Raw genomic sequence first — 24,960 nt, forward strand, 5'->3', positions numbered from 1 at the left:
ATGGAGACACTGACTGCATGATAAAACTTCGATTGATATTTCTTAGGCCTAATTAGGCAGGCTGATGCATAATTAATCTTTACTACTAATCTTTTGCAGTCCGTCAATAGTAGTGCTCTGATGGAGAGTATCTCAAACTGTCTGTTTGGTCACTGGTCTCTCATTATGAAGAGACCATAGCACATTCAGCCTCTTGAAAGTTGGATATAAGATTGATAGCCCTTTGTTTTCTGGCCTGCAGTGTGTTAATGTGTGTTGCTCAGTGTTTGGTGATGAAAGGCAGAGCTAGCTTGTGGAACATGGACGTTTTGTAACTTCCTTATTGATCGTTGTGGCTCTCTGAATCCTTCACAACCGCAAATGCTTTAGTTCGGGAATGTGATATGGGTGTCCTTCAAAGTGTGTAAATGTGTGTAAGCTGAGGATAGTGTTGCATTTCCTGTCAGATGCTTTCACAGCAGTGAGAGAACCAATGCATGTGCATTTTTTTTTTTTCATTAGCCAGGGCAGTGGTAATATTTAGTCACATTTTAGACATACATTTTTAAGGACTTTTTCTTAAACAATAGCTTTAAAATGGTTACATATAAAAGCATAAGGGACTATCGATGAAATATGGACCGTTTTTTGTTTTTCTTTTGAAACATTTGTTAATTTAACTTACAAATGATGACCATTTCACGCTACAGTGCCGTGTGTGCATACAATATGGATTCATTGTGACTGAGGGTGTACTTTGCAAAGACAAACTTCATATGTAGCCCCTTGTTTCCTCTTAGTTCCTGTGTTGCCCCTTGGCATTGGATATTGAAATTAGATATTTGTGTTTCACTGCTCCTGGGTTTAAATACTTAAATACTCTAAAAACACAGGCTCCGTTCCTCTGTGTATGTTTTACGTTACACTGTTCCTAGGGCTCTGAGTTATGGATAGAGGTTGCGAGGTTGAATCCGGAGCTATGCCAGTTTTGTCAGTGGCCAGAGTCAGAGAGAGCACAATTGCCCATGCTTTCTCTCCTCATCGCTCATCACTTTGGCTCAGACTCTGCGGTTTCCTGCGACTCTCCCTAAACGTGTCGACAGTCTGGTGATGCTGCAGCAGTTTGAAAAGAGGTGGTGGCTGGCTTCGCATGTATTGGAGAAGACTTGTGTTAAGTCCTTACCCTCCTAGTGTTGGGAGCATTGCTAGTGCAGTGATTCCTGCTATTATGATTACAGGGCGAAATGGAAAAATGAATTTTAACAAATGTAATGATTGTAGTTTGTTCTCTGTTCCACCATGATTTTGAAAATGTCATTTCAGAAGGTTGTTTATAAGCTAAAGGAGGTGCAAAGCGCAAATATTGAGTCATAAGGATGCATCTGATTTGACATCAGAATGTGGACAGATGGATAAACTAATTTAAAAAATAGTTTGTCTGTCTTTGACATTTTTTTTGTTGTAGTTAAACATTTTGGCATACTTGTCAGTTTTGAATGTTTCTTTTTGCATACTTCTCGTATGCAAACATCAGCAGATGTTTTTCGCATTAGTTTCGCTAATAAAATTCTCTCTCTCGTCTTTCCTTCAGCTTTGGCAATCAAACTCGAAACTTCCGCCTGTATTATGATGGGAAGCACTTTGTGGGAGAAAAACGCTTCGAGTCCATTCACGACTTGGTAACCGACGGTCTGATCACACTGTACATCGAGACCAAAGCCGCAGAGTACATTGCGAAGATGACCATCAACCCCATCTATGAGCATGTGGGCTACACCACTCTGAACCGCGAGCCAGCGCTGAAGAAGCCTGCCCCCGTCAGCAGAGACATACCTGATGGGAAAGAGCCTCATGGAGAGGACAGCAGCCTGGAGGGGAGGGTGAGTCTTGACTAATATTTCACTGCTGCTGTCTGTCTGTCTGTTTGTCTGTGTATGAGTCATAGCTTGGGTTTTCATATGAAAATATATCAAGAGGCCAACTCTGCCATAGTGACCGTTATGAACAGTCACTGTTAATTTTTCTTGCTGTTCTTTTGTTGCCAGCTGGTGCTGTAATGCAGTAATGCGAGATGGCCAAATTAAGCTAAATTAAGAATGTAGTAGAGTAGCTTTGGAATATAGCAACTTTTCTGACTACATTTGCTTATTGTTGAGGTTATTTAGATTATATGTGGGCAGATACCATTTACTCCCCAGATACCCAGCACATTAATAAAATTAAAGCACTAAGATTTTTAAATATCTGTATTTGTGTATAGTATTGTGATACACCTTTGTCTATGTGTAATGTGTACTGTACATTTTGTTCGCTCTCTGTGCACATGGTTGATGTTTTATGTGTGCGCGAGAGTGAGAGTGTGAATGTAACTGCTCCTCAGACTGGAAGCTCTAATGAGACTAAACTCTGAGGGGGATTAATTAGTTTGGCTTTTAGAAAGTCCCATCCTCCACCCATACTGCTCAGCTTTGCTTGGGAGTTCAGTTAAGCTGCTATTTTACAGTAATTGTACTTGTGTCTAAATGATAATCATCACATCATTGTACTAAGGCCTTTTGCACCGTATTTGTCATCTGAATCAAATTGTGGCGATACTTTCCTTGGGGAAGACGAGTAAAATATCTACAGGGCATGCAAATTTTTATTATGACTGCATTGCTGGCCAGTTTTATCTTGTTGTAATAACTTGTTAGACATGTAAGAGATAGTGTGTTAGACTGTTTTGCTTTTTTGGGTCTGGGTGTCCGTGTTATTGGATCAGTATGCCTCAGTGAGTTGTCCCTGAGTTGAGAAGTGATTGTGTGTTTGTTTATATCCGCAGTGTGCGCATGCACTGCATGTACCTCTTCCTCAATACCTTTTTTGGACAACATGTCTGACATCATTTCTCCCACCTCCACGCTTGTCTGTGACTCTGAACCTTTGATTCTGGAGTGTTTCCTCTTGTGAAAGGGAAGAAAAACTCTGTGTGACTCAGATTGTGGCGTTTTATTTAGCCAGACGTTCATGCTCTGACGCACTAAAGATCAGCAGGATAAACATCTCACTACCTTTTAGATTTGAAGGTTGGATCATAAGGTAGAAATAACCGTGGCTAAAGCATCTACGCAGACAGGAAAATCCCCCGGTCCTTACGGGTTTCCTACTGGGTTTTACAGAAACTCTTCATTACCTTCACCACATGTAGCCTCTGTATTTTCAAAATTAGATTGGAGCTCTCCTGTCAGTCAGGCCTGCATCACTCCAGTAGCTAAAACGGAAGAAGACCCTACGGGGACTGTACATCTCACAGGCCCATCACACTTGTTAAAATGCAGATGTTAAAATCTTTGCTAAAGTAATGGCTCTAAATCACAAAGGTAGGTCAAACAGGTGTTAGTATAAATCACCACTAAATTCCTGGTTGAGAGAAGTTATCCGTTTACTAATATGGAAAACTTGAATTTGGTCCATCATCTATCTTCTTGATAAATAGCTGTATCCCCCCCTTCTGTCTCAATTATAAATTCAGCATACACACACAAACCTTTAACCTCCAGTGTGGTACAAGGCAAAGGTGCCCTTTAGGCCCTCATCTATTTAAACCTAGCCTTTGAGCCACTAAAATTGCCCTTCTCACCTGCCAGCACATTTCAGTTATTTTGAGGGTAGGCTGAACTTCATGCTGATGAATTACTGTTGTACGTGTCGCTCCCGAGTGTGTCTTCAGTGTCCTCACTATCCCCACTTTACTTTTTACAGTTAATGAAGAGACCATTTAAGTAGGTATACCACTTGGGCTTGTTAACGAGTTTTGCATTAATAGGGAACTCTGTCACAAAAAATACTAAAATAAATTCAATAAGAACTTTCTCTTCATCCACATTCAAGTTAAGCTAGATCAAAGCATTTGGTAATTTCAAAATTCATATTGTTAATCAAATGTTCTATCATACACATCATACTTTTGGAGGAATAAACCACCCAGCCTGGTTTCAGAGACTTCAGAGTAATAGGGGTATGGTACATCCCAATTTCCTCTTCTACTGGGTGAAACATTTGATGCCTCACATTTTCGATGCACTACCATCTTCATCCCACCTCCTCAGCGTGGGTTATTCCACAGGCTGACTATTCTCTTTTCTAACAGTCCAGTTTTGACTGGGGGGGGGGGTGGCAGACACCCCACACTCTTTGTTGAGGTATAATGAAATGTAAACAACAAATCGTATTAGCAAAACAAACATGAAACGGCAGGAGGGATACCATCAGAGCTAAAATGACTGTGAATTGACAAAACAAGAGGAGGGAGGACATGCCACTTAAATGCACAACAGAAAATCTAAATGAACTTGAGGGGTGGGGGTAAAAAAAAAAAAAAAGAAAAGGTGGTTGCCTGCTTTCTCATATTGTGGTTTATGTTAAATGTATTTCTCAAAGATTCTGAAAGTGACTCAATGCAATACATACTCAATTAGCTCATATCGGGGATTAAATGGTTAACCTGATAAATACAAATTAATGTGTGACAAATCAGCTTGAAAATCTAGGAATAGAAAACGTGTTCTGAATCCTATAGCACTGGTCGTTGTACGGCTAAATCAGACATGACCATTATTTTAATGGTTTTCACTATTTTATGTAACAGTGTTTAGCCACTGTGCTTGAGCTAAAGATACAACACTGAGTAATTGGCGATCAGCTTTAATTCTAATATAGCACTAAATAACAGTAGTAGTAGTAGTTGTAGTAGTAATTATTATTAAATTATTATAATTGCTCTCTAATCTCTGCTATAATTTGTGCACCCCTACATGATACAGAATATACATCTACAATGTATCGTAGCTATCACGCAAAAACTTTACCTCCAAAATGGAAATTGTACAGGAAAAGGAAAAAGCCTTCTTAACTTTCAATTAAAGTCAATGTAAAAATATTTTGTTCCACATAATCCTGGAGCATTTCTATTGGTCAATTTGACACAATATACTGACACAATGTAAAGAACAAGTGCCAGACAAAAACAGAGATGCAAGGTATTTGCATAACCGCGATGATATGCTAGTACACCATTAAAAACAAAAGCTGCTTCAGTTGGTTCTTGGAGTAAAGCAATAAAATAAGCACTTGTAGTACCATAAAGAGCCATGTTTGTAATCGAGATGGTATTTAAAACCATTTAAAAGTCCAAAGAACCTTCACTTGAGGTAAAGGTTCTTTAGCAGTTTAAAGCACCTATATTCTTCCAGTGTGTATTTCTCATTATATCACATGGACCTGCTAGAATGTTCTTTGCGCAGTGTTTTTGTACTTAACGTCTTTCCGCTATGCCCAAGCTGACTGGTTTTAGCCCATTCTCATCTGAGCCAGCGAGCCAGAGCGTAGAGGCGCTGCAGCTGCCATATGCTCACACCACACACAATCAACTCAGCAGCACAATTAATCAGCCAGCTAAAGAGCAAATCAGCACTGCTTTAAACGTGCACTAATTACCCACAGTCATCATTATGCCTCTTGGACTAAATTATTAGGGAGGATTGCAGTTGCAGTGAATAAACATTCTGTTCATGATCTGTATTCTCCAAAGCAAAGAGGGTCTAATTGCTGTTTTACCTTTTGGAACAATATGATTTGGATGGCTTTGTTAAAATGGGCAAGTGCTAAAAAATGGCATGGATTTTTAGCTGATGCTTTCATGCTAATGCAGTCTCATGTAGTTCATACCAATAGCTGGAACCCACAATCTTTCATTAGTCTGTTAATTTGTTCTACTTACAGCTTTTAATATTCGATTTTTATTTTAGGAAAAGTAAACTATGGAGATAAACCAAATGGGTGAAGGAAGTCTTGCTATCTGACTTATGTCCGTTGCAAAGGGGAGTTAATAAAAGAGCGGAATGGTTTGTACTGGTTCTGAGACGTATCCTGTGCTGCTGTGTAAATTGCTTTGTGTCTCCATAGGATTGCTTGAAATATGAAGGTGTAGCCAGACCAGGAAAGATACACGTCTTTCTTTGGAGCCAGAGATATCTGTAATCTCCTGCAATTGAAAATCAAAGACGGAGTCAGAGATTCTCCTTCATGTCTCAGCACAAGAAGCCGGTATTATTACTGCTGTTATTGGACTGGTTATTGGCAAACAAAGTCCTCTGTAAACAGGGCCTTATGGTGTCAAATAAGGGACATCCAGAAGCACAGTTCAGCACCTTTTCTCTGACGTCTGTTAACTGAAACAATGAGAAAGTTGAATGTGGAACCTGGACAGTGCAAACTTTATTCAGCCGTGATTTTTAGTGTTTGTGTTTTGTTGTCGTTGTTTTTCTTTCCTGTCTTGAAATTCATGGTGTGCTTTAGAATCAGGCTTTGGAGCATACTAGAAAGTCAGGTCACTGTCTCTCACTTTCATTAGTAAGTAAAGTAAAACAGGCCAGTTTAATGTTCTAACACTGTTGTGATAGTGTTTTCAGTATTCTAGAAGAGCTGGAAGAATACTAACCTAACCATGCAGGCATGGGCATGGAGAACTACTACTGCTGATATTCCCTTATATCCTATGAGTGACTATCATCAGAAACCGTGAGTAGATGTAAAGGCAGACCAGACCTGACCAGGAAGAACTTCAAGCTGGTCTTCATGTCCTGCATATTAAATGCCTTTTAGCAGAAATGTCCTCTCTGTCTTCTCAGTCACAGTTCCATGGACGTATGAAGCTATTTGTGCACAAGAAGAACACACGAGAGCTGGTATACATGAGGGGTTACAATTAAATAGGACAAAACAATGTCTTCCTACATTAGAGAAACCATCCTGAAATCTCACAGCGAACGCTCAAGTTCAGTGGTTCATGATATTCCTAAACATGTCATGTAAACTAGTTTTGTCGAAGACGAGCCTCATAGTGTCACCAATGACCTTTTCTGCATTTGTGCATGGAACGCTTGCCCTGATGTCAGTGCCACTAATCATTGTGTAGAATTCTGTGGGCTTTCCCTGCTCATGTATGCAACACTCCCTAGACAACACAGTGTCTTTTTAGTTATGTTTGCAATAGTCAGTCAGAGGTCATTGAAAGCACAGTCACGCTGCAGATGCAGTGGTTGGCTTTTCTAGCTCCAGGCTCAGTTTATAAACAGAAAAGAAAGTGGCGATGATGGTGGAACAAAATAACAAAATAAGCTCTGTGAATAAGAAGCATTCTTAGTCAAAGGAGCTCTGTGGATTGCAAGTCCAAACTACCAAGGGGCCGTTCGCTTCCCGAGACGCCCACTGTTGTTCGCTATTCAAGCCAAACATCTTGCATGTGAATGTTTCAGCTTCCATGGTAGCTTTGTCCCATCTGATCTTTGTGCTCATGACATTTGTTAAAAACGGTCTCATTGGTTATGCACAGATCTGTGCATGTAATTGTACTGTAGAAGTTATCAAGGTTGAGTTGTGACTGAATACATGGAACAGTGTTAATAATCAGAATACCAAAAATGGGTAACTATTACAGTTTGAGAAAAAGGTAGTAATTAGACTATAGATATGTTTTAAAAATTGGATGATTTACTAACAGTAGTGTATTTGCACACCAAAAAACGGCTGTTGAAACTGCATCATTTAATTTGCCCACCATTGGAACTGTGAGGAGACATGAGCTCACTTGGCCAATCTCTGTTGTCTCTGTGTTTGACATGGCAACAGCCAAGCCGCCCCCAAACAAATTTTGACAAATGTCAGAGGGTTGGTTTGTCATGTTTCTTTGCATATATACACTTCTGTATCTCCAAAAGGAGCTCAAACTGGGCTGCAGATACCAGAGTTCTGTGCTGCTTCTGCCTGTCCAAAATGCAAAGTAGCCTGCCTAGTGGTACCTTTTCGTTTTTGCTTTATAGTGCAGAGGACATGCACTTGCACTTGTTTAGCAGTCAGTTACACTATAGTCACCTACACTATATGGACAAAAGTATTGGGACACCTGCTCATTCATTGTTTCTTCTGAAATCAGGGGTATTAAAAGTTTATCAAGCTTTTGGTGGAGTATCTTTCTCTACTGGCTTTCCACTAGATTTTTGACATATTGCTGTAAGGATTGGATTGTATTCATCGGCAAGAGAGTTGGTGATGTCAGGATGTTGGATAATCACCACTCTACCTCTTCCCCAACTCCCCTACCTCATCCCAAAATTATTGGATGAATCATTGTCATTCCAGGGGTGGCTTTATACCACTTCAGCCCACACATGGCATTAAGCATAGTTACAATAGATGTGTATCTATTGTGTCCTATTTTATTGGCAGTACTTCTCTACGGGGACTAGATGAGGTGTGTGTGTGTGCGCACAATTAAACATCTGTGTCAGCAATTGGTTAAACTTAAAGTAGCTGAATTCAGTCATTAAAAGGAATGTCCGCAAATATTTGGACATAGTGTATAGTATACAATGCTGATTAATTAAACAGCACAGTTTTCTATGTTTAAGGATGTTTTAGTCTCAATATTGCATTATTATAGTATAGTAATTATTTTAAATATTAGGTTGAATATTGTGACGTCGCAAGGTAAACCATACTTTGTCTAATTAGTTTAAGTCAACCTCAAAACCTTGTACAATATATGTGCTCTTAGGGCTAGATCATTGTTAATACTTGTGTTGTTCTGTCGGGACAGATTTTCTGTTAATTTTAGTAAGTCTGACTGACTTGTACTTTATACAATATTGCCCCTTACTGTCCCTTACCGCATCCATTTCTGTGGATTCCTGGATTTTCCTGGTCGTGCTACTGAAAATAAAAGCAAATGTTTGCAACTTTTAATGCGTGCATGTCTTACTGCCTTGCAGAAGGCATGTAATTACTGAGTGAGCTGGTTCTTCAGTTGCTGGGTTGGCAACAAATGTAATAATTCATCATTAAAGTACATTGTATGCTTTTTTTTTTATCTGTTTATTAGTGGTTTCATTTTCTCCTGTAGGGAGGTACTGCCAATAGAATAGGACTCTTTGGAGCAGATAAAGATGAACCTATTGGCACCATGCTTAATGCCAGCCGTGGGCCAGAGGGGTATAAAGCCCCCCCCCCCTCCAGCATGGTGGAACTGTGTTCTCTGGAATGATGCTGCTCCATCCAGTACTTTTGGAATGAGGTGGGATAATCATCCAGCATCCTGATTCCCCTTTTTAAACATTTGTCCGTGTAGAAATGTTTGGTATTCTACAAAAGTGAATGATGAACTTCATACTAAAAAGTTGTTCAAATGTGCTCCAGCTGTTTGACCCAGTTCTTCTCTGATGTAAATAAACACTGTAAACCACAGGACCTCTGTGAAACATCTGATGTAGGAGGTTTGAGTGGGAGGCTTTTCTAAAGGCGCAGGATTATTTAGGTTGGTTTCGTATGTGTAGAAAATCTGTGTGTGTGAGACAAACAGGTTGAATAATTGAGGCAGCCTGTGGTGGTTTTTAAGTGTGCAGTAATGTTGCCTTCTCCAGAGATCTCTGAGCCTGTTTCAGCAAACAGGATAATCGCATCTCCTACTCACCGGAAATGCACGCAAGTACTGTTCCTATGGGAACGGAGCTCTTTACAGGAGATGCTGTTACACCCACACACAGCCATCACGCGCACGCACACACATACCCAATATTGATGTTCTTATATTGATGAGTCATTCCTGAACTTTTAGATGTTTGAGCCCTTTGACAAGCGTGGTTCTCCTCAGTTGCAAATTCAGTTCTTATGTAACTTAACCGCAATACAGGGAATGAGCCACCTGCAGATGCAATGATCAACCACTCTAGCTGCCGATTTCACAAAAATGTGAAGTGTACATGGAGCTTGGTTGTTTTCTTCTGCCTTACTGCTGAAATGTAGACAAAATTGCAGTATAACTGTATCTATAAATCTTCTTACACTGCTGTGTAATCTACTGGTTAATTCCAGTACTTTTAAAATGAAACCAAAATGAACAAACCTGAATAATATTTCGTTGCCTTTCAAAGACTTTTCAGGTTTATTTAAAACTATTAGCAATTTTAAAAAAAAATTAAGATTCTTAAACATTGTCGCAAAAAAACACATCAACAGCAACAATAGGAAAAAAACTTTATCATATTGTATTGTGGTAAATGTTGCTATTATGTGAGACTGTTTTTCTAAGCATATGTTGGGTATCATCAATGCTTAAAGAACCCCAAGCTTCAATACAAACAGTGTAATTCCACTAATTCAGTCATTTCTATTGGTCCATTAATTATGAAATTCTGACACCATGTGAAGAACTGTGAGACGTGATGCACATCAAGTCAAAATGGAGATAGAAGGTTCTTGTCCGACAGCGACAACATAAAAGTGCACGTCTATAAACCAGAAGAATAGTCAACAAATCACTGCCCCTTACAGTTTATTCTGTTATTTCCATTTGGTGTATAAAATAATGATAATAGAAACCACATATTTCTCCCCATCCTCACCCCAGTTCTTTGCATTGTTTGGGGGGGGGGGTCGTTTTGGAGATTTGGCAGTTACATTAGATGTTTTCGCCCTTCACATATAAATTGTCTGTAGCACTACATCTCCTCTTATATAAAACAATCCTCTCATGACTGAAATACTGTACTGTAATACAGCAGACCTCTGCATAAAGGCAGCGTTAGTGATTTTGGATGCTAATTAAATATCACAGTGTAAGCGTATCCTTCCTAGCCTTCTTCTCAAGATGTTGGATTGGTCCTATCAGCACTTGATCCTTGAGCTGTTTGGGTTAAATGTTTCTGATTCCTGTTTACCGCTGCAGCTCTGTCTGTTCTCAGAGTTTTTCTGTGTTTCTTTTGTCAGCGTAAGCCGTGCGAAAGTTTGCAGTTAAGCATGTGTCCTTGCTCTCTCCTGTCATGCGCTTGAGAGAAGAATGCGGCTAGGTTGCATAACGCTATCGATCAGCAGTACACTGTGAGAGAGTGAGATGGAGAGAGGGAGGGAATAGATGGCTCATCGTTCTGCAGGGACTTCAGGTACGAACACAAGGGCAGTGTGTACTTTTCGTTTTTTGCCCATTCAGTACTTTAGCACACGCTGGCTGAATACCAACTATCGTAATTACTCACTGCATATTCTAGAACATGTATGCACAACACTGAATGTTTAATAATGACCATGATCTACAGCATCTTTCTGGATATTTGGAGGATTTGAATGAGCAGGCTTGCATGTCCTAATCTAGCGAGTAATCATAATTCCGCAGGTTTGGGTAGTGTGATTTGATAGTTGCATAATAAGCCTGAATTCTAACAGCTATTTGTCCCAGACCAAGCTAGAAAACAATGTAAAGCGATGGGGGGTGTAACTTTAAAATCTAACCGTTGAACTCTTAAACCTGTTATATTAAGTCACACAGTTCTGAAATCTGTATTAAACCAGAATTCTGTAAGTATCCGAGTACAAAGTTGTTTACAGAATCTTAACGTTTTTGAGGCAATGGCTTGCTCACAGATATTGTTAGTAAAGGCCAGGTGATTAAATTTCAAAGAAGGCCTCAAGCCTTGTCCCAACATTTGGCAGCCATTTGGAGCCATTTGCTGCCTAGCACTCTGAAAATGAAAAGGACTAAAGTAAATGTTGCCCACAAGGCAAGAGAAGGCTTTAAGAAGATGGCAAATCATTTTCCATACCTGTTTTGCAGAGATTGGTCAGTCTTTTTAGCATCAAGAAAATGTTAATACTAAGGCTAAATGTCTCTGTGATTAAATCTCTGCACACTGGCGTGATTCATCCTTTGCTTAATCCTGGTGAAATGGCGCTCACACACCAAATGAGTTTCTGATGTGAAGTAATTATTTGTGTGTATTAGCTCATGTATCATGTGGACTGTGTATTTTCCTTTGTATGACCTTGGTTGGTGTGTGTGCACGTGCACGTGGTATGTGATTGTCACACCTCATTTGTCATTGTCTGGTCCCCAGACAAAGCCTGATAATCTATTTGTCTGGGAGAAACATAGGGTTAATCTTTCTTCTCTGGTCTTCGTGCAGAATAAGCAAAAAGGTTTTGCTGTAAAGTGCATTTCCAAACCAGCCTATAGGAAGATAACGAAAATGGTTGGGACATTTTTTTTATTTATTTATGTATTTATTTATTTATTTATTTTTGCCAATAATGCTGGATGCTTTTTGTGTGTTATAAGATTATAGTGATATGCTACAGATGCATCATGATTTACACAATGAAATGGCACAGTGATGTGCTAAGTCAATATAAATGATCATATGCAGTATTTAATTTTATTTAGTAAGTATAGTAAGAATAAAATAAGCAAAATAACAGTCATGGTTGCTACAGTGATGGCCTGTTGAGCATGTTTGCTAGATCCGAACAACCAGATCTATGATTCTCAAAATAATAGACCATCATACAGGAAAAAAAATATTTAACCTCACAGTGACCACTGCATATGACCTGAGAACTGAACTCCAGCCATCATGCCCAACCAAAGGGTGACTGACTGTACATTGTGAGCTGTAGACCAAACTCTAGATGATCAAAAAAGCTAGACTAACTTGGCATATGAGAAGATTGAACAGCCAGATAAGGCAATGAACTAGTATTCCTGCCTGTTTAAATTTCGTTTTGTGTGTCCCCATTTACAAAATAGGCTAAATTCGACATGACCAGCAAGGGCGATTTGGCATTAGAAACTTGCAATGACCTAGAGCTAGTGACATTTGAAGGCCAGTAATTGGTGTTCATGTATTCCCGTTATAATGTTGAGTGAAAAGTGGACACAGCCATATAATACATTTAATTCTCAAACACATTATTCATTAAAACAGTGCAAATGATGGGAATGGGTAAAAACCATAAAAAAAAAAAGGAAAATGTGTGTACAGGATTACAGCTGCTGACGCCAGTGGTCTGATCCACTGAGTATATGAATAGAAGTCATATGTGTCCATGCTTTATTATAAAAAACAAAATACTTTTAAATACGTTAAATACAAAATTAAATACAAAAAAGAATTCTTGATCTGCTCTTGTCTGCACAGCTCTTGCCTGTTGATTCGTCACACCGTTCTACAGATGATGTACAAAAGAGCTTACGGTCACAGACGGCCAGAACTCGCTTGTGAAAGGGTTAAGAGGCGGCACACAAGTCAAACTGTCCATAAAACTGAAGTCATTAGATCTGTTATCACAAGGTTCTTTTATTGCCCTCCCAAAAACTCTCTCTCTCTTTTTCTACTTTGAAAGAGTCTTTTGTAAGCAGAGGCCTTTAGGCTGTATGCAGTGTATAAAGTGTGCTGCTATAGTAACAGACTTTCTCAGTCACCCACCCATGCACCAGTTTTGGCCAGTCTTAGCATCTAATGGAACTTCAGTGCAGCATTTAACTGTGACTGGGGATGATTGAAGAGAAGCAAGAGGAGGATGCTCTTGTCAGTGATTATAGGGAAAAGAAGTGATTCAGAGCTCCGAATACTGTCATAAGTAAAGTAATGTTCCAAGAAAGTATATGGAGCGTTCCGAGCACCTCAGATGCTCCAGTTCTTTTCCTTCTCGTCTCCTGTGCAATGATTACGCATTGCGATTGCAAGTTATGTAACGTTACATAACTTCCAACCCACATTATCATCTGCCCTGAGAAAGGAGAGCGTGAGTTTACTTGTGTGTCGAAGGGTTTAATAGAATACAGTATTACCAGCATCAGCATGCTCGTTAGTTCTTAATATACTTTCTGCAGAAAACGGCATCCACACGTTAGTGATTTTGGCTGTTCAGCTGTATGTGTCCCTGAAAAGGAGGGGCACCTGTAAGTGCTGTAATTTAGAAGCAGAAGAGAGGAAGCCAGACAGGCTTGATGGCACTTTTATGGTGATACAGGTCAGCACTGCAGTTAAGGTTTTACATAACGCTGCTCTCGCCTACTCAGGATGTGTTGAGCTTATCTCCCGCACACTCTTGTCTGGCTCTCGCGCGCTCTCTCACTCTGATCTTTTATGGCGCACTTAAATGAATCATCGTTTCATCATTTTTGAGTGGTTAAAATCTTTGCTGCAGAACTTTGTATAGATACTCTAGTAGAGATGTCTCGATCTAGTTATTTTACCTACCAATTTGATCCGAGTCACTTAATCCTGAGTATCAGCTGATGTAAATCTGATGTAAAATAGCTATTTTGAAGAGTATAAAGTATGCAGCAATGTGGTTATCCGTAGTGCATTAGCCACCTTCTTCTGGTTCGGAAAACCCTCTTGAGAGTGTCTTTAAAGCCAACAAAGAGCATGTGCTACTTCCGCTGGTAAAACGGAACGTTTCCACTGTAGTTTAATATAGTTTCAGATGTTACCTTCCGAGAGCTATTCTCTCTGCTGCAGGCTGTGAATAATGACCATTAATGTTGCCTGTAGGATATTAGAGGGCGGTTTGGACATCGTGGTAAAAACTAAGAATTGGAATTGGATCAGGCTTAAGATGGCCGATACATGATACTTGCCTTATATAGACAGATCTGTTTGCATCTCTATTCGTTAAGTCGTCGATTGTGCCGTCAGTGGGAAGGTATATGTGTTTAGAAATGGAAGGATCAATCGACTGTGCATCAGGATTGGCCAGTCGCATATTTAGACCGAAAATCGACGGATACAATACAAAACCTGTAGTTTCTTTTTAGCCGATAATTCAGCTGATCTTGAGAGCTGGTTAGATCGGATGATGCATATTGACTGCTGCAGGAACCCATTAAAACCAGTGTTGAAATTCGCTCTGAGATACAATGCGTGGACTATTGGCCTGTATCAAACTCAAAAACACTGATATATAAAGTTCATTTTTAATCCCTTATTATCTAGATGGTCATTATAATAGATAATAAAAAGCTAAAGTCCAGTTAGAACAGCATGAAGAAGCAACAGAACAGCAGATGAACAAATGATCATATCAGGTCTGGCCAGGCCAGCTAATGGTCAATTAGCTTGTGTGCTGTAAACGCGGAGAAAGCCCCGTTAAACCATCAGGTGTTTAATGTCAGCAGACAAATGAGTGATTACATGGGCAGATGGACTTGCTCTTTCTCTCCTGCTTTCAGTAGAGACTGAAAATGGCCTTGCACTTTGCATCCATCCGTTTTACGAGTGCCGTTTGGATCTGGATGCTTTTGAGGAACCGGCAGATCAATCAGTGTCAATTAGCGGAGCGGCTAAAAGCGACCCCATCCTGAGAGCCAGACGCCACAACTGCACCAAGCAGCAGGCAGCGTGTTGAACTCCAAACAGCCCGAGCACAGAAGGCACTGCTATTACGCTAACCCTCAGCCACGCAGCACAGCTCGCCGGGAGACTGGAGGAGAGGTGAATATGAAAGGAGTAGGGCTGCTGTGCTGACCCAGGGGGTGCAGGTATCTGCCACTGGGCCAGCGTGTCTCTGGGTGTACAGCAGCACCGCCTCCTTTGGAGTCCTGGGCTCGCAGCCTTTCATCTAGAATCCAGCAGTTTCAGCCAGTCGACCTGGGCTTGGCTCATTGATCTAGAAGCCAGCAGGCAGGAAGCCCTCTCATCCTGGCCACCATTTGTGCTCTGGCGGGGACTGGCTTTAGTGAACTAGTATGGTATTGATTAGAGGAAAACACATTGAAGGTGTGTGTGTTTAGGTGCGTCCATGTCATAGGCATGGCTGGCTCCTTCAGACTGAGGAGGAGATAAAGTTTGAGAGAATCCATAGTCATACTAAGATGAAAGAAAATAAAGGAGCTAGTAGGGGTTCAAATCTGTCTGTGCACCTCAGATTCAAGGTGAGCTGTAGATCACACCTCAGATTGTAGTTGAGCTTGCTGTGTTCAAAGTCACAGTAAGATCATCAAAGCCAGTTCTTCAGTAACCTGTCAGTGCCGTCATTCTGTTCGTCAGTGTTTTTGCTTTAAAGGACCCATATCTTACATCTTTATTGTATTTTATCTTTTTTGTTACTCTTGAGGTCCACTTAATGTTTGTGTGTGCAATTCATTTTTATACGACCACTTTCAGCCTCTCTTTATCTCTCTTAGTATTAAGCAGGCGGTTTCTATAATTGTGGCTTTAAGACTGATAAGATAAATGAGCTCTGTTTTGATTGGCTGTCCTGAATTGTGCCTCATTATAGGGCACTTGGAGCTGCAATATGAATGGGCAGAGTAGACTTGCAGTAGGCTGAATAGGTGGCGATATATAAACGACTCGGTTCTCATTTTAAGATATGAACTGTGTGGACTGGAAAGAGAACTGTACATTTTTAAGTTGTTTTTTTTTTTTTTTTTTTTTTTAACAATTGTTAAATCTTTTATTTTAACAATATTTATATATATATAAACTTCAGACTTTAAGGGGGGAATTATGTTTTCTGTGATGGTGGGCCACTATGAGTGTTGACACGGTTGTAAAATGAACCCAGTTGTCTGTCTGAATTTTGAGGTGGTGTGCTAATTATCTTCCTATGTTGGGTGTGCTGAAAGTGTATAGAGTTGGTCATATGAAGCAAAACTGGCATGGCATGATTCAGTATGAGCAGATATTAATGTAGAATATATAGAAGCAGCTTGTAAATTTACATTCAAACTATTTTCAAAGTAAATAGTTTATCTGTTGTGATGTTCAGAGATCTGGGTAATCTAGAGAACTGCCATGTGAATGTTAGCGTCATGCTAACATAACTGTAACAAAAACCCTATTAAACTAGCTAACAGAAATTAACCTCATCTTGGCAAAAATAGTACAAACGTATAAAAACTACTGAGCAAATTGCAGGTTTTCTGTATGTAAAGTGTGCTGTGTTTAGATATGCTTTTTTTTTAACTTCCAGAAAATGAGGAACTGTTAAACTGGTAAAATGTAGAATGTTTGCTTTGAAACCCTTCAAAAAAGTTCAGCAGGTGCATGAGCACCAACTTTCAGAAACCTACTATACTGTGTTGTATAACTAATTTAAGCTGTTGCTCAATTTCTAACTGCGAATTGCTGCAATGGTTGGACAGCATAACTGTAATTATGTATACCATGGTATTTAAAAATGTTGTGAAATCTCAAAATGAGAACGGTATTTCAGAATTACCACTAGTCTTGTACTCCGACCAAATAATGTAATGAGTCGGAAAGAAACAGGTGGGGAAAACCACCAAGCCAAACGTACTTGAGGTTAGCGATGTGCTGAATTCAGTTAAAAGTGAAAGCAAGCAAACCTGCCAAATTTTTGTCAACCAAACGCATTTGTTCTGTGGTGAGCAAGTTTTAATTCTGCTAACTACACTAAGGCCAGCTTCTCTCTCCTGATTCAGTTTTGCATTTGAATTTGATTTGATTGATTGATTGACTGATTGATTGAATGAATGGTTTAACATTGATTAAAAGATTGATTTAGAATTGTGCACCATGTTCACTTAGTTTGTCACCATGTGAGCAAACCAAACCTTGTATTTGAACAGTTTCAGTTTTAAAATAACCCAGGATGAGCTTGTACAGAAGCCACATAGAACTAGAACTAACTGTACTTCTTGCGCAACTTATGCTACTCTCCTCCCCTAGAAATACTGTATTCCACCATTCTATTTTGAGAAAGGATGACTGTATGAAAACAGTGGATACTGTCCAACCTTAATCGCTGCATTTGGCTCCAAAGGAAAGTATGATAGGTGGTCTATGTTGAAGAGAAATGCCCGTTCTCTCATTAACATAACGCTTTAATTGGGTTTAGCAACGGAGGCCAGGAAGCTGTGTGACAGGCTCTGCTTTGTCTTCATGCGGATTTAATTACGTTGCAATGAACACATTAAACTGGACCATCTCTGGATGGTCTAAAGCGTTCAGCTTGCCCTGATACAGGAGGAAATTGGTTTCAGATTGGATCTGGTTTGTGTTCTGGTTGTGCGTTCATTGTGTGAGCAGGAGGGAGATATATATATATATATATATATATATATTTTTTTTTTTTCCCCGCACAATAAATGGCAGCTTCCGTTGTGGTGGTGGGGATATTGCTGTATGTGTTCCCTTTGTGTTGTGCTGCTGCTTCCTATGCTGAAGGTGTGGTGATCTACTGGTTATTTGGAAAGGTAATGTTCGTGCAGATGGAAGCAGTGGTGTGCTGCTATTAGTGCAGTGTTGGCGCTGAGCTCAGAGGTGATGGATGACTCACTCAGTGGCCATTACGGGCCCACGCTTGTTCTCCGGCTCCTCCACACTTCTGTGCCGCTCTCTCCTCCCACTCGCTCCCTTACGCACAGCTTCTGGGGACGGGACAGGAGGGGTTGGTGGGGATTGCGATTGCTCTGATAAAACCCTGGCCAACTCTGCTCTGATTGGCTAGTTTGAGCTGTGTGATTCAGTGCGACTGTCGCTAGATCCCTCCCCCACTGCTCTCCTCCCCCTCCTCTCTCTCAATCTCCATCTCTCTCGCTCTCCCTCTCTCTCTCTGAGGCAATGTTCCAGAGAGGATATCTGCCGTTTGCAGAGAGGAGAGGATTAACTCAACCACTCATCTCATCTGCATATAGATGCCCAGCGAGGCAGACAGAGGGGCTACACGCACATGCGCGCTCTTAACCACATAACTGTTTCTCTCTCTCTCCCATCCCGCTGGTTCTGGACTTACTCTTCTTGGTGCAAGGAGGCGTTTTTCCTGGTGTCGTGTTATCTGGAGTTGGAATTGAGGGCTCCTAGAAAAGTGGCTTGTTTTGGTCGTGTTTGGCTTCGGGTGCTTTCGTCCTTATCTGCCCTACAGCTGGCTCGCTGAATCAGTAATGCAATGCAGGACATTTACAGTGTGACCAGGAACCTCTGAGTGTCGCGGGGGGAGCCGTATTTTCATCTCTCATCGTCTGAAAGTCATTGGGTCTCACTCCCTGAGCTCCCAGCAGCCTTCCAGCCGTGTAGAATCAGTTAGCAAGCGTATCGGCATGCCGTCGCGAGAGTCCTACACTCTCCGTAAGGGGGAGAAGTCCCTGGTGCACAAGGCCAAGCAGGAAGGGAAGGAGCAAGAGATGCTGGCGGCAGCACTGGGCATGAGGATGGGTCCTCAGAAGCCTCCCGCCACCCTCTGGCAACCTCTCAAACTCTTTGCCTATTCACAGCTAACCTCCCTGGTGAGACGGGCCACGTTAAAGGAGAACGACCGCGCTCCCAAGTATGAGAAAGTCCACAACTTTAAGGTAAGACTGTCACTTTTTCTTTCCCTGTTCTGTCCTACTCATGTATTACGTTTCACAGGCTTGATGGTGGTGATGTTTAAACCCTGTTTAATGTAGGTGAAAATAAATAGTCTTTCTTTTTTTTCTTCTTTTTTTTTTTTTTAAATTAGTACAGAAAGCAGTAAACGGGCTGAACGGATGTTTTTGAGAAATGTTTGTGTGGTGGTGGATAGGATGTGACAGATTAAGCTTTGTGTGAGTTGTTGTTTGGGTTAGGTTAGGTAACAGTATGACTATAAGGGGTATGAATGTAGTGGGACAGTTTGAGATCTGTTATGATGTTGTATATGTTTATGAATGTGTGCATGTATGCAAATATTTGTATTGTATGTATATGTTTAGTTTTTTTTTTTCCTTTTGTGTTTGGCATGTATGACAGACCACTGCTTTGGGGCGACAGATGGAAAGATTAGGGATTGATGGATAGTACTGCACAGTGGTGTTTCCCCATTTAGCTCCTGTATACAGCAGTGGCTTCCCTCTTTGCTTAGTTTTAGTACTTCTCCCTTTTTTTTCTTGCTTTTCTGTTTTCTTGTCTTTTTCTCTTCTTTGCTTCTCACTCACTGTATCTTGCATTTTTCCCAAGTCTTGTTCTGCTTCCATTGAGTTAAGATCCTTTCTGGTAACCATATACTGTTTTTTGTTGTTGTTTGTTTGTTTTTTTGTTTGTTTTTTGTTTGCTTTTTTTTTTTTTTTTTGGGGGGGGGGGGGGGGGGGTTGTTTTAGTTTTAGTTTTTCCCTGTGTCTGTCTCTCGTTTTCCATCACTTTTCTGTCCCATCCTGCTTTTAAGTGTGTTCTAGTTGAGTGAAGAGACCAAGGTACAGTATCTGGCCGTGAAACTGCTGACTTCACAAAGAGCTTATCTTGGACCATCCTTATTGAATATATATTGGAGAGAAGGCTAAAATGCTGCAGTTAAATTTATTTTAGCTTCTCTTGGAAAAGCTTTATTAAAAAAAAAGGAATTTGCATTTTATTGTCCACTTAAGTCAGTTGCATATGTAAATTAGACAGTTTTTCTGTTTTGTTTTGTTTTTTGTTTTATTTATTTATCTTTTAGACTGCCATGTGTTTGAGATGTTTGATGTTGCTTTAATCACCTTTCCTGGTGATGGGTCTGTAGCTGCTGCTTCTCTTCACTGAAGCCATGCTTAATTTCCTCCGGCAGTCAGTGTGTCCCACAGCAGCAGCAACGGCTAGCCCCCCACTCAGCTCCCCAGAGAGAAGCTGGGACGGCTCCTGATTGGCTGAGCTGTTACCTGGTGCAGAGGAGAAAAGGAGTTGTGATAGCTATTTGCCATTTGAGAATGAGAGAGAGGGAGAGTCGCTCAGTGCATGCCCCTACACTCTGCTTCTCACTCTGTTTTCTTTGTCCCTTTTTCTCCTTTCCACTCTCTCTTCTATATTTTTTTTTACTCGTTCATGTGCTTTCTCCTTTTTACTCTTGCTCTCGCTTGCTCTCCCTGCCTACAATGCTTCTGTGGGATTCCCTCTCTCTCTTTTTCTTCCGCTCTCATGCTCTCTCTGTTGCTGGTTAATTGTTCGAGTGGATTCAACAGGCCATCAGATTTTACATGGCTGTAGCACTTCTATCATCTCACACACACAGTTCTCCAGTGCAGCCCCTTTAGTACATCCTGAAGAACGATGCAGAAGTGTGTATGTGTGTGCTTACTCCGCTTATCTCTCATTGTCCTGTAGGTGCACACGTTCAGAGGACCACACTGGTGTGAGTACTGCGCTAACTTTATGTGGGGACTCATCGCTCAGGGAGTCAAATGTGCAGGTATACATGCGTGCGTGCGCACACACACACACACACACACACACACACACACACACACACACACACACACACACACACACAGTCATGTGCCATTCCCAAAGCTCTTTGCAAACAATCCACCACAACTGTGATTATGATGTGACTCATTGAATTTGAATAATTCTTATTACATTTCACACACGGTTTCTCACGGTAATTAAAACGCACAGCTGAGACTCAAAAACAACAACTTCTGTCTGCTGACTGCACTTGTGTTCTCTGGTTATTAGTGAGGGATACACTTATGGAGATGCTCTGTACTGTAGGTATATCCTTGTGTCCCCCTTTTTTTCCTTTTCCACCCAAAACTAAAAACCCTACAAATTAAATGTACATAAGTCCAGTGGATGAAGAGTCTTGTATAACGTCATGAGTATTGGCCTGTTAGTGGGTCTGCGGTGTAATGAATACATTGACTTATTAAGAGATAAACATATGGCTGAGGGAATAGCATTTCCTGTGTAGTAGTTCTTTAGGGCTTATTTATATAGGTCACACAATACATGGTTGGTCAAGAGCAGTAGTGTGTCATTGCAGTGTTATACTTTATTATTTAATTAGTTAGTTTAAAAACACATCTTTTATACAATGTTTCAACATTTAATTCTAAGTGTAGCACTAGAAATGACACAAAGACCCATTTACACCTGGTCACTTCATGTGTCTTGAGTATCAGGATTATATGTGAAAGTGTAAACACACCCAAGGTGAATTTAAACCAGATACAAACCTGATTGTTAGAGCCACTTCAGGAGATGGTCTGAAACTCATCTGAACCATGTTATAGCAGTTTAAACATATCCGTCTCTCCAAGACGCAATCAACAACCAAAACTCTGTCCAGCAGATGCGGAACGGCAGTAATAATTGCAGTGCACCGAGCGAATTTGCATATTCTGTCCCACACAGCAGTCGGATTTCAGTCTGACTAACCTTAGACACAGTTGATTACCAAGTACAAATGCATGTGGCTAAAATCTAACAGGGTCCAATCTAGATACTAGTCATGCGTACATGTGACCAGGTGTAAACAGTGTCCAAATGACTTAAAATAACATTTTATTTAATAAAGTGGAACGTAAATGATTTATTTATTCTCCGTATTCTGTAAAGCTATATAGCTACTCGTCTATCTGAGGTTGGTAACACCTGTCTGTGAATGGGATTTTTGTTGAATCTTAGTAAGGGTGGAGAATTGGCATTGGACACATGTTTAGATTGACCTTAGTGATGGAATTCCAGCAGTTTGATTTGACATAGTTTGGTGCTAAACCTTTTTTGACCAAACAGCTGTTTTTCATTTTCCAACCAAAATACGTTGTTGATGTTTGTTTTTGTATTTACGTATCTTGTTTTTTACTGATTGGGTCTACAGTGACTTAAATGTCCAATTTCTCTGAAAATACAGTGAAGTGTTGTTCCATCTTCTGTTTATTATTATGTCATTTCATCCATATTTAAGGTACTGGTCACTAAGAGGTGTGGAGGCAGGCTGGTGTGTGTATGGTTTTTAATGTTTCATTTATGGGACAAAGTGAGCTACACTTAATGTTTTCAGGGACCGCTCTAATGAATAATGCATGAATTGATTTTAAAAGCAGCTTGTGTTCAAAGCCGTTATTTTGAGATCCCTTTTGTAGATGGTGCTTGTACTCTCGCTCTCGCTCTTGCTCTCTCTCCCTTTCAGTCTCTCTCTCTCTCTCGTTCTTTATTTCGCTCTCTCTCTCTCTCTCTCTCTCGTTCTTTATTTCGCTCTCTTTCTCACACACTCTTCTCTCGCACACTTTTTTTTTTTCTCTCTCTCTCTCTCGCTCTCTCTCTCTCTCTCTCTCTCTCTCTCTCCATCTCTCTCTCTCTCCATCGTTTTCCCACTCTTGATGTCAGTGGTGCTGTGAGAAAGTAGGACAGTGAAGTCTCATTTGATGTTGAAATTTGCATTACACAATGCCCTTGTTTCTTTATTTTGTGTGTGTGTGTGTGTGTGTGTGTGTGTGTGTGTGTGTGTGTGTGTGTGTGTGTGTGTGTGTGTGTGTGTGTGTGTGTGTGTGTGTGTGTGTGTGTGTTGGAGAGAGAATGAGTGTATTTGGGTGGTTGCCAGCCCCTGTGCTGTGCATGTTGTGCCACATTGCTTCATCAGGGTAGAGCCCCCCTCCCCCAAAAGCCCATGCCATCATGGCAGAGAGCAAAACAAAGCTGGCATGTCTTTATAATGAAGCAAAGGGCTGGGAGCTCAGGGAGGCATTCACACACACACATTGAAATTCACCCTCCATAAGCAGAGATAGGTCGCTCTGTGTTACGCTCTCATTTAGAGAACTGTGTGAGAGTCATTTCTTTGGCTTGGGTGTCTGCACCTCTACTGGCTGAGTGCTTCAAAAACTGAAAGTGTGTCCTGAAGCTCTCGCACACTCTGACAGAGAGGGAGAGACACACTCACACACACCCAGTAGCTTATTTTTCAAGACAGAGCTGAGTGCTTTGAATAAGTGTATGCATGAGTAGGTATAGGTGTGTATGTACAGCCCCCAGAGGCCTCTCGTTCCCCACCTGGGGGCTGATGGGGATCATCTCAGTACCATCTCTCTGAACACGGGATCAGTGGCCCTTAGAGAACAGAGAGAGCCTATCTGCGCCTGCCCTCTATTACTGCGCCTGTCTCTTCCTCTTAAGAGATCCCTCGCTCTCTTTCATAAAATAATTACATTTCTGCATCAATGAATTTAAATGAAGGCACCGTTGCTCTGGGGGCCATTTTTTAATCAGAGTCTTTTAGAGTTTGTGTCGCCACGCCGTATTCAGTAGTTTGTTTTGAATAAATGTGTAAAACGTCCTTAATTCTAATTACAGTAGCTAATGGAAAAATGGTTTGACTCCCACCTTTGCCTGCTTAAAAAGCTAGGAGGATTTGTTAATCATGATTCCTGCTTTTAGTCAGTGAATAAAGGAGGTCAGAGTAATTGTGTAATGAACTGTGGCCACAGAAGGGAGGTTTTCAACACCTGACCATGTTTTCAGTGTGTGAAAATGGATGCTACACTCTATATTCAAATGTGTGGACAACCCTACACTCTATATCCAAATATGTGTGGACACCGCTTCTAACGAACACATTCAGCTACCTTAAGTTGCGCCCATTTCTGACACAGATGTTCAAATGTGCACACAGCTTGTCTAGTCCCTGTAGAGAGGATTGCCAATAGAATAGGAGAGACTCATGCAGATAAACCTATTGGCACCATGTCTAATGCCAGGCATGGACTAGAGGGTATGGAGCAGCTGAGCTGTGCTCTCCGGAATGATGGTGCTCCATCCAATACCTTTGTGATGAGTTGGGGATGAAGTGGGGTGGTGGTCATTGAACATCCTTACCTCACTCAAATCCTCTTATCAGTACTTTAGACTCTATTAGAAAGCCTCCACTGGACAGTAGAGGCTTTTCTATTTTGGAAACAAAAAACAAAACAAGCAGGTGTCCCAATACTTTTGTCCATATAGAGTATAGTATTTGCTGAGCTGTTTGTGTGGTCTAGAGATAGATGAACTCTAGAGCTGCTCCCTTTTTTTTCCCCATAACAATGACTGGAACTGTTAACCAGCCACTGATTAGGGCTGTGTATGGACACAAACCTGGTGATATGATGCATCGGAGTGCGACTAAGAACAGTGCAGAGCTTTGAGGTTCTGCCCCATTAAAAACTGAAAATGAGGTCTAGTTTACCCTGCAGCGCTAAGAATGGCTGTCTGCTTCACTATTGTGTGTGAGTGCAGATTTGGAGGAGAATGGAGCGTTTCTGCTCACTCTCTCTTTTCCGCTCTCTCTCCCTCTGCTTCAGGCCACATTGTTTTCAGCGTAGCTCTAATTCCCTAATTCACCCCAAGAGCCCCCTGCTCTCACAATGCAATGCAGTCTGTGCCTCTGCCCCAGCTCCAAACATACTGCTGCTCTGGCTCTGGACTCACTCGTCTTGTTTTTCCACTCTGTCTTTTTATT

At 40.9% G+C, this 24,960-nt stretch overlaps 1 protein-coding gene across 1 annotated transcript in view; it reads left to right on the forward strand.

Annotated features, from left to right (window-relative positions):
• Positions 1-24,960, forward strand: part of chn1 (chimerin 1) — a 47,617-nt gene that overhangs the window by 17,200 nt on the left and 5,457 nt on the right. The window contains exons 7-9 of the mRNA XM_072685823.1: positions 1,571-1,859; positions 19,028-19,105; positions 20,847-20,931. Of these exons, the coding sequence (XP_072541924.1) occupies positions 1,571-1,859; positions 19,028-19,105; positions 20,847-20,931 (452 nt within the window). The remainder of the gene's footprint in view (positions 1-1,570; positions 1,860-19,027; positions 19,106-20,846; positions 20,932-24,960) is intronic.

Source organism: Salminus brasiliensis, chromosome 8 (assembly GCF_030463535.1).
Source record: "Salminus brasiliensis chromosome 8, fSalBra1.hap2, whole genome shotgun sequence".
Lineage (NCBI taxonomy): Eukaryota > Metazoa > Chordata > Actinopteri > Characiformes > Bryconidae > Salminus > Salminus brasiliensis.